We start from the raw sequence: 17,606 nt of genomic DNA on the forward strand, positions 1-17,606 counted from the left end.
ATACACATTTTCAGTTATTACATACAGGTTTGAATCCTTAGCTAAACTTGAATATAGTGCGGTACATCAGTCATCACCATAAACACAATCTCTACATTACAAGTGCGACAGAACTTTATACATAACTTCATTCTTATGATAACGCCTGGATACTAGAAAAATGGTCACATTCATTGAAGCACGCAGAAAAACATTTCTCAACTCTGATTTCTCTTTCTCCATCCCTTCAACATTCTGTAGGCATGTGCTGCAAACACTAATACACATCTGTAATCACAAGTTCCTCCTCCTGTTTTTGCTTTTATGTTTTCTTTAACAAACAAACACCAGCTGGCACAAGTAATATGAATTCATTTCCACTGCAGCAAGTACATCCCAGTGTGTGCTACCGTTCAACACCATAGCATGCTTTCTTACAACCAATTTCTGAATATATATAATTGCTCCTAGCAATGTTAAATGTTTTTACCTCTAGTAATACTTTTTTTGCAGTCTGCACTCCCCACATCAGAAAATATACAGTGCCTACTCCTCTCTATTAAACAAGGGAGACTGCTCAGTAATCCTACAATACAGTATTGAATATATAGGCATAAACGGGAGAATTCTCTTCCTAGATCTCTACATGTTCTTTACAGAGTTATATGGATACCTCCAATTGCTATGCAACAGATAGAATCTTCAAAAAGGAAGACAACTCCTAACCAAATATTTTGCTCAATCACAGAAGAAACAGTTCAACAAAGCTCACAGGAAAGTTCAAAAGCCCATGTTTCTGACCTCACCTGGTTTTGCAGTCATTATTTGAAACTACTATTTCAAATAAAGATAAACCAGAAAAGCTGAAGCTGTCAGGGTAAATTTAAGCCTTAATTTTTGTTGTTGTTGTAGATAATATTTGAAAAAGGAAAAGTAATTTGGCTGAGTCACCTCTCAGTAGTCTTTTCTTCTTATTTGAATACTTTGCAATTCATGAAACACCTTTTAACCTATCCACTTCCAATATTCATTTTTTTAATATAAAATATGTTCTGAGAACCCACATTGACTTTTTCAATCAATGGGCAACTACAGACATTAGTCTTAACTGAGAAATGCAGTATATATGGAATAGATATTAAAGGTGTTTGCAAAAACACACTACTGATGTAGCTGTATGTTCAAAAGCCCTTATTAACACACAGCTTATGTTGTACACACACACTACTTTTTTAAGATGTAAAGAAACTACACAAGGGGAATTTTTTCTTCAGTTTTAAAATTAATGTACAAACCAAAAAGATGTTGCAAATCCTGAAACGAGTTCCTTGACAAATTTAAACTACCACAACACTCTGAAACCTCAAAAGCACAACTCCAGACAACAAATGGTGTTGCTTTTAAGGAAATAACATGTAGGTGCATGCTATTTGTCATACTCTGATCCTGAGAGTTAATAACCTAAATTTCATAGTCTAGTTTTGTTGCTTGACTGATTGCTAATATACTGCTCAGTTCTTGATATTAACCAAGGTGGACGTGGCTGTGTTTGAAGACTAAGAGAAATGCTTTGCACTTGCAGGTCTGAGTGGGTGCAGAAAGATGTACACTGCATACTGGGCAGTGCAGCCAGCCTAATTCAGGCAGTTGCATCACTCTGTTGTTACTTAAAAAACAAACAAACAAACCCGAAACCCCCACCAACCTATAAAAATTAATGACGAACTCATTCAGCAAGATCCAGCTTTTATCTTGAGACACTATTGTGGCCGAGAAGGACCATTCTTAAAATACTTGCTTTCATCAACTCTTAACAGTACTTAAAGCAATAGAAATACATTGAGGAACGCTGCAGCCTCCAAAGCTGCTATTCAAGCTAATGACGCCATTAAATCAGCTCTAAATTATTATGATACCCAGATCTGACATGTTCATACAGCTGCAACCAGTAACTGGCAGCCTAGAATGCCACCCCTAGATTCAAGACAGCTCTCATGAGGAAGAACAGCTGTCAGCTTGCTGGCTCTCCAACACCCATTCAATGCAGAAAGCAAAACTCATCACAGTGTCTCTGTGACTTGCAATGCAGTCAAAGAGGTTTCACTTCACCGCTGATATTCGCAGTAAGAACAAAAAAGGTTTCCCGTAACAGGTGTAATTTTCTCCTTTTTATTTTCTGCTTTCAACTATACATAATACCAATCTTTTAATATTAACGTAATGTTTTTACACAGAAGCTAGCAGTATCAGCACTCTAAGGTAGGAACCTTGATTTCTCAAATACAGTAGCTCTATCAAGTTTCGTAACAGATGCAGAAAAATAACTAGTGTTAAAAATGACATACCGTTGACATGCATTTGTGCTTTATTTATATTAGATATGAATAGTTTCATGCAAAGTGTCAACAAAGTAAGTGAAATGAGAAATGCTTATTGCTTCTGAACTTCTCAGGAAGTTGCATGGAAAATGAGAGAAATCTCATGGTGGCCCAATGAATGTTATGGGTAGGATGATGCACCACATGAAAGGAATGACAAGGTTTTTCATTTTAACTTATTTCTATGCTTTCAATGGCCTGGCTTATTAGCATATTCCTTACATCTCTGGTAAACTTTTTTTATTCGCTACTTTTTATCATTAACCTGTGAAGCCAAAAAAAAAAAAAAAAGGGGCTGAAAAGGAATGAAGGCAAAACACCAGAGGACACAGATCATTTGCCATAAAAAATTCCAATGATAAATATACTCAAAATATTCTTTAAACAAATTTCATTTTATTCCATCTGATGTAAGTTGTTACAACACCACATTCATTTACAGAATCCACCAATACGAAATACCTTTCCATTTCAATGAGGTATGCCTAAATACTGCATAAATGCTGTTGTAGGCATTTCATCTTTTTTTCAAGTTTAGTATAGGAACAAACCTTCAGAAAAATGTAAATACAGTGAAGTGGAAAAAATTAGATATGGAAGCCTTAATCAAATTGAAAGTAAAATTCAGCAGGCCACAGAAATATTTCAATTTAATTTATTTTACACAAAGTAATTAAAACCAAGGAAACTTTCCAGTGTAGAGAATGAGGGCAAGAAGGAGAATATTACCACGTCTCAAAAGGGAAATTGTGAGTGTAGCATTAGTACAAAAAGCTAATTTTTTTTCACAAGTAGAGTTTCAAACAAATTCAAGAAAAAAAAAATTAAAGAAATACCTACTTGGAACTTTGCCAAGCCAATCCTGATATTCCAGCAAGGACTATATACACAGTTCTCAGAGTATCTGGAATGGACTTGCAGAAAAGAAACCCATCACAATTGACAGGCTCAGTGAGTGCCTTGGTAGTATAGAAATCACAAGTGACAGGCATACGGTTGTATTCCAAGTTTAACATTACTTTCCAACACTTGACAGAAACCATGCCATGGACAAAAAAGTGTGTAACACTAAAAACTTAGCTCATTGCTGGCTGCAAGCAGCAAGGATGACTCGTAACAAATGCCTTCCTTACAAGAGGTGACTGGAGTTGAACATACAAGATAATTCCAGTCAAACAGAGCAGTCACAGCACAAAAAGCCTCTTGGCACTTTATCTGTACTGGTACTACATTTACATGGCTGGATCTGCAATGATTCTGTGTGTATATTTAGCAATTCTCTGTACACCACATGGAGCTGCACGAAGAGTTATTTCCAAAACCACAAAAACAGCCTCTTCTTGAAGAGCCGGAGAAAACTCCTAGAGACCTATTACCCCTCAAACAGAGCTGGACTGTGCAAATGCTCCAGCATGGCAGCATTTGCAGTTTCTGCCTCACTGCAGCAAGACAAAACTCAGATAAGGCCTTTCTGTATGGATGATCACCAAGGCTTTGCCAAAGGCATTAGAGTAGTCCAAAACAAACCAACCAACCCAAAAACCTACCACCAACAAAAAATTCCAAATCTTAAATCCTCCACCATCCCTCTCCTTCAAATATTCTTGTCTATGAACAGTGTTTCCCAGAGACTTCATCACGTGAAAGCAATCCAACAACAAAATCATGTCCAGTCCATACAATTACATAACACACTTGTTTCATTATATTAAGAAATCAGAATTTTTAGAACTTTGTAAAATATAAAATGAGACTTTTGTGGCTATTGCTATATGTTAATTCTGAAACATTAGGTTTCGTAAGTACGTGCATCACAGCCTTTGGAATAAGTTATATATCCTGATACATAAAAAATGCAGCTCCTTGGAAAGCATGTTCTAACTACTCTGCTCTAGGTAACTAGCACATAAATATAGATCAAAACAGGTTTGTATAAAATTTATGTTTCTTCTTAAATGCACTTCTCCCCTTAAAACCACCAAGACTTCACCTCCATAATGGCCTAATACAGTGGTGCCTTTCTTAGTGCCGTTAGGAGGCTAAGCTAAGTATCTTGCAGCTAAAGGTTCTGTAAGAGCCACTAAACAAAAAACAATCGGCACTTTTATTTCATTAACAGGAAAAGACAAGTCAAAAATCATTTTTGGGCTACAGTAACACCTCCAGAGGATCAGCAGTTAGCGCCTCGCTGTACTAGCAATGCAACAGTTATTTCTTTAGAAGAAGCTGCACACTCCAATTTTCATACAGCCAGAAGCTATGGCTGTAGTCACACACTTCAGACGGCTGATACCAAAAGCAGCTCCAAGAGTATTTGACTGCTAGAAAAGGACAATACATCTCCACCAATTCTAACATCTACTCAACAATGCACTTACACAGGACAATGCAGAAAACTGAATCACAGTCACTGCTGGTTTGTTTCCTCCCAAAGCTAAATTAAATTCAGAGAACTCATCATCCTCCAGACTAGCATCTCCCTAGCTCTCTACAGTTTTCCAAAACGACAACCACATTTGATCTGCTCACACACCACATTTAATTTAACAGATACGTGCTGGTGATATCTTCTTAGTGAAAAAAAGCAGAAAATTGCACTGATCATGAAAGCTGAATATCTCAATTTCACCCTTTAACTGCTGACTATTGCTGAGAGCTCACGGTTTAATATTCAAACAAAGAAACACGGACCACCCGGAGTCTGTTCCAAGGCTCTTAACCAGCACACTCTAAATAAAACACTGACATCAAACTGCTGATTGCTATTAACAAAATATTCATGCAAGAAAGTACCCAGAAACTAATAGTGAGCATTATGCAGCAGAGGACTAGGGAAGTCTACTACTCCAAAATACAACATATTGAATTATACTGACCCAAGAGAAAAAGTAATTAATTCACCTTCCCCAAACTACAGCTTTTCAAGATGATGCCCTTTTTTCCCCCCTCAAAACAAAAAATCTTAAACGTCAAACCGTTTAAAATGAAGACACTCGGTGCAATTTGCTGTGGGCCTAATTCAAAGTCCACAGAAAGTAAATTCATAGTTCATCTATTTCAGTGTGGTCTGGATTAGACCCTATGGAGTAAAGGAGAACTACCACTTCCCCCCACCGGCCCCCTCCCAATAAAAAGACCCAAACAAACAAAAGAACAAACCAAGTGAAGCCCTCCTAAAAAATGTCTCAGCATTTTATTACTTTCTCAAGTTATTTCAGCATAAGCCGTACAAATTGCATCTGTACATACATATACCTAACTAATGGCTATGGAAGTTATAAAGCACATTCTGCCCCCTCCCCCGCCCATCTGAACTCGTCAAGAGTAAAACCTGCAGCGGGTAAACACCTCAGCACAGAAGTTAACAACAGACTGAATTCAGGAGTTCGAGTTCATTTAACTCAAATCAAAGGCCAGCAATTTAATTCAGACATGTTAAAATAGCGGTTCAGAATGACAAGAAAAGTGTATACTTTCATTTGTAGATGCCATACTTCCAGAAGACAAACCTTTAAAACTAAGTTCACACTTCAGTTCCACTAAAATACCATTCAGAGTAGGTAGACGCATTTGCAGAAGAGCCCCACTTACTCACATGAATGTTATGCTTAGAGGCCACGCACGTATTCACAAACAGGCAAATTATTCTCTGGGGCTCCTACTCCCAAGTCCCCTACTGATGCAATTTTCATTTCGGGGAAGGTAAACCAGAGAGCGTCAAATACTCAAAATAACTAAGAATGACGTTCGACGAGTCTGTAGAAAACGCTACCGGGAAGACCCCAGGATCCCGCAAGACGCCCCGGCGGCACCTGAGCTCTCTCGGAGAAGGTCCCTGCGCGGGGCGGCGGGCCGCGCTCATTAACGCGGCCTCTCCGGGGCTGAGCGCGGGGCACCGCGAGCTGCACACGCACACGCAGCGTCTCCCGCTCTCCCTGGGCTACAAAGGGAAGAGGAACGCGGTCGCTAGGGGGGGAAGCTGCATCCTCGGGAGGGAGATGGTCCTACCCCCGGCCGAAGACGGCGACGGGAGAGCGGGAGAGCGCGAGAACGACTCACAGGCAGCGGCCGGAGAAGACGGGCGCTGGGAGATGCCCTCCCGGGACTCGCCAGCACCGCGTTTCCCGCCCCTGCGGATCCCCATCTTCTGCAAGGGAAAGATTTAATTCGAGGGGTTGAGGAAGGGTCGCTGTTACTCACATGGGCTCCAAGGTTTTGCTGAGCCAGGATTTCAGCGCCTCGAAGTTTTCTATGATCATTTTAACCACCATCCAGAGCGGCCCGGGCCCCCCGCCTCCCCGCCAGCAGCAACAGCAGCAGCAGCAGCAGCAGCCCCAGCGGTGGGGTCCGCGCCGCCCCGCCGGCCGGCACCCCGGCTCCCGCCGCGACTCCCCGCACCCTCCGCCGCCTCCCGGTTCAGTAGAGGCCGCCCGGTAGGGGCCGGAGGCCCAGCGACACGGAGGGGGCGGAACCAGTCGAGCGGCGGCTGCTTCCCGCGGGCCCCGCTCTCGCCGCTCCTCTGCCGGGGAGCGCGTCCCGGGCACTGCGCGGGTTCCCCCCGCCGGAGGGCGGCGCGGCCGAGCGCGGCGGCGGCGCGGTCCGGGACGGGCGGCCCCCCCGCCGCCTGAGCCGCAGCGCCCGACGGAGCGAGCGCCCGAGCGAGCGGGTAAGATGGCGGCGCCCCGCTGTCGCGAGAGCCCAGCTTCTCGCGAGGCCTGGCGGCGCGCGGGGGCTGTCGGGAGGCGAGGCCGCGGCGTGGGGGCCGGGGGGAGCGGCGTGTCTGTGGGGCGGCCTGAGGAGGTTTCAGAGCCCACAAGTTCGCTGGTGCTGCGGCTGGACGGAGCAGTGCTCTACGTGCAAAGGAAATACCATTGTGTATTCCCGACTGGTGTTTGAAATGCGCATGTTTTGTTTCCTGGAAACGCTGATAGCCTTACCTAATATGATCACAGAATCACTGAAGGGATGCGGTTGGAAGGGATCACATTGGGTCACCTGGCCCAGCCTGCCTTCTCTGGAAGGGTCATCCTAGAGTGCATTGAACAGGGTTGCTTCCAGATTGTTCTGGAATAACTCCTTTGAGGGACACAACCTTATGGACAATTCGTTCTTGTGCATGGTCACCTACGCAATCAAGTAGTTCTTCCTCAGATTCAGGTGGAACTTCAGCGCATCAGTTTCTGCCCTTTGCCCTACTGCTCATCACGACCGAACATAGCCTGGGTCCATGCTTCTGGCACCTTCCCTTCAGATAATTATTGATGAGATCCCCTCTCATTTGTTTCTTCTTGAGATTGAACAGGCCTAGCTAGCCTCAGCCTCTCCTTGTAAGGGAAATGCTCCAGCCCTTTAATCATCTCTATAGCATCTGGACCTGCTCCAGGAGCTCCATGTCTCTCTTGTGCTGGGGAGTCCAGAACTGGACACAGCGCTTCAGATGTGGCCTTGCCAGGGCTGAGCAGAGGGGCAGAATCATCTCGCACAACCTACTGGCAGTGCTTTTCCTGATGCACCCCAGGATACCATTGGCCTTCTTGGCCACCAGGGCACACTGCTGGCTCATGGACAACTTGTCCGCCAGGCCTCCCAGGGGCCTCCTCCCTTCTCCGCAGGGCTGCTTTCCTGCAGATCGCCTGTAATCTGTACTGGGGCTCGGGGTTATTCCTTGCAATAAGGCAACTGGACACAGTTGCCGCCCGTTTCCGGCCTCCCACCAGCGGTGAGCAGCCCCCCAATCTCCCGGGCAGCCGGGAACTGCTGCAATAAGGAACCACACCCTGGACAAGCAGGAAGAGAGGCACAGCCGCTGCTCCCTCGACTCCCTGCATGCAAACTCTCATAAATGTTTGCAACTGACAGGAAAAGGAAAAAACATCCAGATATATATATATATATATATATAAGAAGAGGTGGGATCAAAAAAAAAAAAAAAAAAGGAAAAAAAAGTGTTTGAAAACATGGGAGTCGGCAGCAAAGTTCAATGAGTTCCTGCCGCGGGGTGTCCCAGCTCCTCAGGGTGCACCTGGAGGGGGACCCGAGCCCATGCCGCTGCTCGGACATCCCCATGGACAGCAGCGGTGGGAGCACATGGAACGGCGCCCTGCACACCTGTGCCCACCAGTGTGGCACCTGCCCGTGAAAAGTTAGGTACATGCTGCTTTCTCTGGTAGTCGGGGTCAACCGAGCACTGAAAGAAAATGTCCCCGCTCGATATTCCTCAGCCAGACTGATCTGCGCTTTCGAAAGATCTGCATCCCACCTGAGCTCCGGACCCAGGCGCTCTGCACTGGCAGGGCACAAAGGCGAGCGTTTCATGGAAATCATTCGCTCTGCCTTTCTCGGGGTGACTCCTGAGCTCCCCTGCCTGGTGTTCTCAGGGGGAGAGGAACTGCAGATTCCTCTGTCATCGAGACAGCTAAATGAGAGCTGGAGGAGGCTAAGGCTGCCTGCACACAATTATTTGTGACTTGATTATCATGCTTGAAAGTTTGTTGAAGACTGGAGAGTGTGGCAAGCCAACCAAATAAGCTGCCAGCTTGGTAGGTATTTTGGTGAGGACTTCCCAATTACAGGATACATTTCGGTTTCCCTGTACAGTGGAGAACAGCACATCCTGTCAATAGACAGAAAATTACCAGAGGCTGAAATTTTCTGGAGACTGTTCTATAGCCATGTAAAAAGTCCTCGACTCACAGTCACCAACTTGTAAATTCTCTGTGAGCATGTAAAAAAGGTCACTAAACTTGGGATTTTGATGGGTCTCTGAAGGGACTGACACATAGAGATTAGGCATTGTGATAAGAATCTTAATTTGGTTTCAGATCTGTCCCTCAATTCTTTGCAAAAGCCAGTGTCTAGTGAAAATAATTTACACAAGCACTGCAAGTACCTTTGATCCTTGGATATACAATGGCCAGAAAAAAGCACAGCCTCTAAAGCTTCCCCACATAAATGAATGGATATAATCACAGTAGCAACTTTTCCAATATTTCATTTTCTAAACTGCTTTTGCAGCCATTTGGAACCACAATGCTAAATTAGTGATCACAAAAAGGTTTTGACAGATACATTTTATGCATTGGACAAGACTTGTCTGCATGAGGTAGTTTTTGAACATTTCTGTGTTTATAGAAGTGTGCTGTTATCACACTTCCGTGGTGATGTTCAGAGTAACCGTAATAAATAAATAAATAAATAAATAAATAAATAAATAAATAAATAGTGCTGACATTCCCAGTTCTAGCATTTGCAGTCTTGAAATCTTAAAAGCTTTATAAATATTTACATTCCACATCTTCAGAAGTGACTGCAATATTTCATAGCATCTTTTGGGCAATGTTAATTTCATTTCACCGCTGGAATTACAGGAGTACAAAATAAAAATATTTATTAGATCTGAGGAAATAATTTCCTCTGAAATATAAAGTGTCTTCTGTATATAAGGTGGTTTCTGTTTGGGATGCATTACCTTTAGGATCTTAATAGTAACTTTTAAAATACACTCACAAAAAAAGAATAGTTTTTATTTAAGTTCATTCACATGTGAAATCACTAACTAAAACAAAAATCATAAAGATCATGTTTCATTTAAGGAAACATAAGAACCTGTACAAAGGGTCAAAGTAATAATTAACTTCTACAACGTCATAATTCTATAAGACAAATAAGGTGATTTTTTTTCTCTCCTGTAGATGTTCAATATAAAATTCACACACTGTTAAATGGGAAAAAAAAAAACCCATACCCTAAATTTCATCCCTACCTGTACAAAAAAGCCTTTAAGGGGACAACAAGGGAAAAAGAACACACTGAACAGCTATCCTAGGTTTCGACAATTTGACACTTCCATTTAAGAAATCCATTGCAGCTGATACATGATAGTGATATTCTGTATCCTGTGTATGACCTACGGACACCAAACATTTAATCGGATCTAAGTAACTAAATAATAATTTCAAAACTTTGTAAATTAACATATATATTCTCTGGATTAATATAAATGTTGCATTTTAAAATCAATAAACTCAAAATATAAATAAACTGTTATGAAAATAAAGTAATACAAATCTAATTCTCTTACTTATTCACGCATCATGGACTCCTAACCACCCTTTTCGCTTACGAAACTTTTGTTAAGTTCTTCAGAGTAGCATAGATGCTTTCATGTATAATAACTCCCAAAGTTCATAGGTTTGATGTGCACTTAGTTTGCAGTAATCTTATCTAACACAATGTAGTGACCTTTGATGTCTAAAAACGATGGGTTGTATTTATTCACATTTTTATTGGATCACCTGCTACCATGAGAGCTGAATGTGGCCAGTGAAGTTAAGAGAGATCGATCCCTCCTGACATTTCTTGAGATTTTATTTTCGCTGACTCCTCTCAAAGCCATTGAACTTGTGCTCATGAGTAATCTTTGTCAATGTGTAAAGCTGCAATTTTTAAGTGTTAAAGACTTTTTCTTTGAAAGTTGACATTTTCTTAAATGTCCATAGAAGTCTCTTTAACTCAGATTTGTCCCTTTTTGTTAAAATACAAAAAGCAGCTGTAGAAGAGAATAACTTTTAGGCACATCATCCATCTTTTTGCCAAACCTGCGCTACCTTCATTAGTCCCTGATTCTGTCATACGGAGAAAAGAAGAAAAAATGGGTTAATTCTTCTTTTTTATTTCTTTGGTTGTTTTGGTTTGGCTTGGGATTTTTGTTTTTTAATTGAGTTAAATTTTCTTTTGAAGACAAACCAGACTGGTCTATGTAATTAAAAAAATCTTCAATCTATGCTTCTAACACTTCAACTTTTTATTTAGGAAAATGCAGTTGCATTTGCAATTGTATTTAAACATTCATCTCTGACTGGAGGTTTTCTTCTAGTATTAAATGTGATTCTGGTTTTGCACTGCAGGTATAACACACCAGATCTGGGGCTCCTAGTGTCTCCCAGAAAAAGCATTTCAGTATTCTAGACCTCAGGTGTATCAAAGTGGATGACCAAGGGTTCTGTGCCCCTGCAGTTTATTGCAGCCCCTAGCATCAGTGCACAGGCTAAAAAAGCAGGGCTGCTGAAACTGGATGGCATCAATATGCGTTGATGAAACTAAACCATTTTTTATGTTGTTCAGATTTTTAGTTTGCACTGTCATTGAGTTTTGGGACTTGCCATTGGTTGCAATCTAGACACGTATCTGTACATGTAGTGCCTTTACTCTGTGTAAAAAGTTCAAAGGATATTCCTCCTGATGCTCCTTGTCTATAGTGAGTTTCATTTCAGGGCACGTCAATATGAGTTTTGAGAATCATGTCACAGAATTCATCCAGACCTGGAGATACCCCCTTCCATCCTTCACAAATAGCAAATGTTTATCAGTTCTCAAGCATCTGAAAGCTGAGGCACTTTTGCCTTTTGCCATGAATACACAAACTAGTGCTTCCACATGTATAACAAAGCAGGTCAGCTTTGCAGAACTCTTACTTGACTGTGGTCCAAAAAAGTTATTGTTTATAGGAATGTTTAGTTCTTTACTTTTTTGCTATTGACTTCTGCATAGTGAATTTAACCAAATAGAACCATTTGCTACTTTAAAAGCAAGGCCTGTAGAAGCTCTCACAGCAGATGGTCTGTAAGATGTAAATGTCTTCCTCTAACCTTGAAACCAAAAATATAATTATTAAATAAGCTCTGAACATTAGATAACTTCCTTATCCATGGTCTTTCTAAACTTTGGGATTATATATCTCTCTTGCTTTCCCTTGCTGCAGGAAGCAGATAGGTGACAAAGCTGGAGAAAAAGGATCTACATGGCCCTACTGAGCAGGGGAGGACTCCAGAGGCGCCTTCCAACCTAAACCACCCTACAATTCCATGAAAGGCTTTGTGCAGTGTCCCAAAGCCACAAGTGTTTGAAGTATTTGTAGCTGGTGCATGTAGCATTTAGCCTGAGATTGCAAGTCATAGAATAGAGCATTGCTTTTTTGAACTGACCTAACAGTTGTTCAACAGGTTTTCTTGAAAACCAAGGTTGCAACAAATTGCTACCATCAGAAGTCAAACCTGCAGATTCTGTGGTTTTAATTATTGTTTAAATACAGAGACCAGAAGTGGGATATTTAGTTGATATTTAGCAGAATTCATTTCACTTCCAAAGTCACACTATGCTAAGTGTGTATTGTCTATCTCTAAACGGCCTTGTGTTTTGAAAAGCAGGAAGTGTTGGTTTGTAAGTCAGGATGCTGGTTTAGAACCTCATTAGTTTGTACTAATGCATACAGGGTTAGCTTGTTGTGGACCTGCTCGTTAACTTGGGCCAGCGCAGATGCGGGATTGCTCCACTTTGCCAATGGCAGCAAAATTAAGCTTAGCTGCTTCTTGTGCCTATGGGAAGGGTGACTGGAAAAGGGGCCAGGGTGTAATTAATACCTCCTTCCTTTTCTTCCCAAGTTGCAGAGTAGCAAGGAAGGAAAGACATAGCTCATAACTCTGTCCCTATGACACCAGCCAGCAGAACTTCCACAAATCTTCTTAATGGAGTCTCAAGCTACTGTGTCATTCTGGTTTGCATGAGCAAATGATTACAGGGCAGAGCCACACCTGAATTTATGCCTGCCTGTGGAGTAAGAGACTGCCCACATTCCCCAATTCTCTTGGGCAAACTGCTGTGAAGGAGGGGTTGAGGCTGGAGGCAACTGTGATGCTGCTGATGGTGCTGCAGTCTCAGCTGTCATGTCATGAAGAACATATGCTGTGATTGGGATTTACTGCTAGGGAAGAGAGGCTGCCTCCCTAGTAATTAACTTGGTCCATCCCTTATGTTATTTTCAAAGTCTGGTCTATAGCATGTCTTAAACACCACCTAATGTTCTGCCCCAGTTTTGAGTCACACTACACAGTATGTGGACAGTTGACTACTGGAGTGGCAGATTTTTGCTAAGTGCTGTGTAGTGTATTTTACTTTGCAAATCTTGTAGGGGAAAAAGAAAAGGTATCCTTTCCATTTCAGAAGTTAATAATACAGAAAAATGTAGAAGGAAGTAAGCAGGATCTTTATTTTGTCCTTCCTGCTATCCCTCATGCCCAGCTCACTTTCTTATTCAATTGAACAAGAGTAGAGGAAAATTGTTTTTCTGAGTTTTTGTGTAGGGTACACCACTCTGGAGAGAAGGCATTCCTGAGTATGAACCTCATTGCCTCTGAGATGGCTCAGCTATCTAAGTTCATAATAAAATTATAATAAATGAAAAAGTAATCTCAGGTGCCAGAATGTACTTTATCCATTTATTGTGAAACTACTAATTTATTTTTGATTATAAATAAAGGTATTTTCTCAGTTAAGACTGAAATAACCAGCCATTATTAAAGGCTGCTGAGAAGCCATGTGACTAATCCAGCAAGGATGGCTTCATCCTAGAGATACGAGTTCTGTGTTGAATGTGGTAGAACCACTAAAAGAATTTTAAAGGATACCTTCTGTCATATTTGAGGTAGAAGCTGTATTGTTCACAGCACCTGTTCTTCTTCATAGTAGACTATTAATAATCATGTATGGTGATGCAATAAAGTCTATGAGTTCTTCCTATAGAAATATACAAATAAATTGCTCCTGAGAGCATGAAGCTGTCTACTTTTTTATTTCTGGTACTGTTTGGTTTTGGGGAGCTACTGGATTTAAACAACTAAAGGGGATCTAATTTTAGCATTAAAAAGGTTTTTTAAATTTTCTTTGTGAACAATTTATTAGATAAACTATTATTTTAAAAATTTCAGATTGCCCACCATGGAAATCTAGATGTCTGTAAGTAACTATTCTTAAAAATCACCTGCATGTTACAAATATTGAGAAAACAGCTGTTGTCCCTTGTGCAGGACATTTTTGTATTTTTTTAATTGTCAGATCTTGGGAAAAAAACTTTCAAGAAGCTTTGAAATAAAATATTTTTAAAGTCATTTTAATTTCCATTTGAAGCAACTTTTAGTTTTTCTCATTGAGGAAGCTGAAACAATGCAGGGCTTCGCTTTTTTGTATTTTCTGTTGTGCACAGGCTTCAGTCCTGATGTTATCCTGGTTAGGATTTGCCCACGTCACTGTTACTGTAGAACCAGGAGAGGGAGCACAGACGTTGCTTCTAGGTCATGTTTTTAGAGGCAACTTGGATTATTTCCAGAGGAAAATCACTAAACCGATTTTAAGAGGAGGCATTGGAATAATCTTTTTCTGCCCCCCCCCCCCTTTTTTTTTTTTCTCTCCCAAGTTTTTGAATAATATTTAATTAGGGAAAATAAAAACTGGATGTTTTCATCCTATAAAACAAAAAAAGTCCTGTAAAGGAAAAGAAAGAAAAAAAAAGAAAAAAAAAAAAAAAAATCAACACCCATCAACACCCCCCCACACCTCCTGCAATTTAAGGAATGAATGGTATAGTACTTTAACATTTTGGAAATTTTAAGGAGTATTTTTTGCATTTTCTTCTGTAGACACTGAGGAAGGTGATGTTTACAAGAATCCAAATATAGAAGAAAAAATTGATTCACTGCAGTCTAATATTAGAAAGTGTCTTTCAGTGTGTTTTAATAGCTTTAGTCTAACTTCAGATCATATGTTTACTCAGTAATTATCAGGTATTAAAAACATTATTTTAAAGGCACAAGGGGTACATAAATTCTCTCCAGCTTTGTAATAGCGATTGTTAGAAATTCCCATATCTCACTTCTGTCATAATTCCCTCAATTTCTTGTATCACTTAGATATTCCTGACTTTAGAGAGCAAGCCATCTGAAAGTACCTTGTTTCACCCTGATAATAATTTCTACTATGTAATCAATTGATACAGGAGAGTTGCATTTCTTTCCTATAACAGTCTTGGGCAAAACTTTTATAAGAATTCCCTGAATAAAATAAAAATCATTAATCTGTGAGATGGCTTTGTAGTACTGAAAAAATATTCACTCATGTCCTTGGTTTGAGATCTGTGTCCAGAGCATAGACAGCATCACAAAGAGGACAGCTTACGAGTCAGGCAATGCCCGCGTGAAGGCTGCCAGTCGTCCTGATGGCCAGCTCTGTTATTCAGGGCCACACACTCTCTATCCCAAGTGCTCAAGGAGCAAGAGACTGGCTTTTCACTCAGACTGCATGAGGCAACATGTCAGATCACTTCATAGCTCTGTGTGTCTCCCTGTGGCTCCTTATATACTCAACAGGTAAGACCTTATCACCTCTTACCTGGGTTGTAGAGGACTCATAGGAGAAGTGGTGGTAGGTGTAGTAATACAAACCATAGTCGCCTGGCCACACTGATAAAATGGTGGAGTTTAAAACTTGCAGTGTGGTGAGAAAAAAGGTCAGTGAAGTCACTAGCCTGGACTAAGAGAGAGCAAGCCTTAAGTTACGGAGGGAGCCAGTTTACAGTGCCCTGCCTTTTGAGGACTTAGGGCTTTCTGTGAGAGCAGGTCAGTTTTGAAGAACTGCCTTCTGCAATCCCAGGAGCAGGCAATGCCACGGTATTGTAAGTCAAGCAAGTGGGACAGTAGACCACTTTAGCTGAACTGGGAACTCCTTTTGTCACTTGGGTGGAAGAAGAAATTGTATGTTCTCCGAAAGCAAGGTCAGGCTTTGCAGGAAGATCAGAGAGCTGTAGTTCTCATGTGTAAGGAGAAAATACAAAAGGCAAAGAGTTGAAACTGGTCACTGTTGTGTCAAGACAATAAAAAGGGCATTTTTTAAAGTATGTTCATAGGAAGGAGAGGTTTAAGGAAAATACTGAACCAGCACCTGATGAAGCTGATCACCTGAGAGATGGTGGCGAAGAAAAGGCAGAGGTATTGAACGCTTTTTTTTTTTTGTGTGTCAGTCTTTAGTATTACTGATAAGCCTTGGGATGCTGGTTCACTGAGTCACAGCGCTGCAGGAACAGTGGTTCTGCATTAGTGGACACCAGAATTTTAAGGGATCAGCTGTATCAGCAGTGTTCACAAGTCCATGGGGCCTGATGTGATTCATCCCACAGTTCTGAAGGTTCTGGCAGATGGTATGGCAAGACATCTCTCGACCATCTACCAAAGATCTTGGATATCTGGGGAGGTCCCTACTGACTGGAAATTGGCCAGTGTTATTCCCACCCACAAAAACAGCAAGGGAAGACCAAGAAAATTAGAGACTTTTTATTCTACCCTCAGTTTCTGTAAAAAACACTGCGGAAGGTTATAGTCGGCAATACTGAAAGGCATTTAAAGAATAATGTAAACATCAGTCACAATCTACATGGGTTCACAAAGAGAAAATCTTATTTAACTATAATTTTATATTGTTCTATGACAAGGTCATCCATCTCATGGATGAAGAGAATGCAGTGGCTGTAGAGTTCTAGGTTTTCGTAAGGCTTTGGATAGTGTCCCTGACACTGTCTGTCTGTCTGACACTATCCAGCATCCTTCTGGACAAGTTGTGCAATTGTGGGATGAGCAGTACACGGGGCACTGGCTGAAGAACTGGTTGAATGACAGGGCTCAAAGCATTGTAGTGAATGGGGGGTATAACAATACCAAGTAAATTAAGGTTTCCCATTTTTAACACCTTTTCCAGAGTACGTTTACATTTTCTTCTGCAGCCTCTGAGAAAGATAAAGCTTATTAAAATGAAGGGAGCTTATCAGAATTGACAAATCACAGTGGATGAAGGGAAGACAGTTATGTTAAATGCCGATACAACAAGAACACAATTCTCTCAGAAGTTAATCTGAAACTGAACTATGTCCTAGAATAATCAATAACTATAAAAGGATTTTCTACCTGCTGTTTATGCAAAGTTCTGAAGGGCTTTCAGATACATTTTTATGTAAAAGATGCAGAATTTCTGATATAAGACTGCTAGTTTTGTATGGAGGTTTGTTTTTTTGTTGTTGGTTTTGTTTGGGGCTTTTTTTTCCTCCTTTCGGAAAGGCAGAAGATGACAACCACTATTTATACAGCTCTGTAAAACGCTCTGACCTGGTCTGCAATGTTGTTTTTGGTGGGTTTTTTTCCGTGGTTTTTTTTTTTGTTTGTTTGTTTGGTTTTTTTGTTTTTTTTTTTCTGTTTTGGTTTTTTTTTTTGTTTGTTTGTTTTTTTATTTGTTTGGTGGTTTTTTGTGGTTTTTTTTGATTTTTTTTTGTTTGTTTGGGTTTTTTTCTGCATCTAACTTCTGATTCTTAGCTAAATGCCTTTTTTTTTTTCCTTACCTTTTCCCATATTGCAGCATCGACTCGTCCTGTATATC

General features: G+C 41.0%; 1 protein-coding gene across 3 annotated transcripts in view; it reads right to left on the reverse strand.

Moving 5' to 3' along the window:
• The window catches only part of RBM26 (RNA binding motif protein 26), a 49,936-nt gene extending 43,059 nt beyond the window's left edge, over positions 1-6,877 (reverse strand). The window contains exon 1 of one of the 3 annotated variants that reach the window (XM_040054858.1): positions 6,558-6,877. In XM_040054858.1, coding sequence (XP_039910792.1) covers positions 6,558-6,628 — 71 coding nt within the window. In that variant the 5' untranslated portion in view covers positions 6,629-6,877. The remainder of the gene's footprint in view (positions 1-6,557) is intronic. The other 2 variants (XM_040054859.2, XM_040054860.2) reach the window with 2 other exon arrangements.
• Between the last annotated feature and the right edge of the window lie 10,729 nt (positions 6,878-17,606).

The sequence above is a fragment of the Hirundo rustica genome, chromosome 2 (assembly GCF_015227805.2).
Source record: "Hirundo rustica isolate bHirRus1 chromosome 2, bHirRus1.pri.v3, whole genome shotgun sequence".
Lineage (NCBI taxonomy): Eukaryota > Metazoa > Chordata > Aves > Passeriformes > Hirundinidae > Hirundo > Hirundo rustica.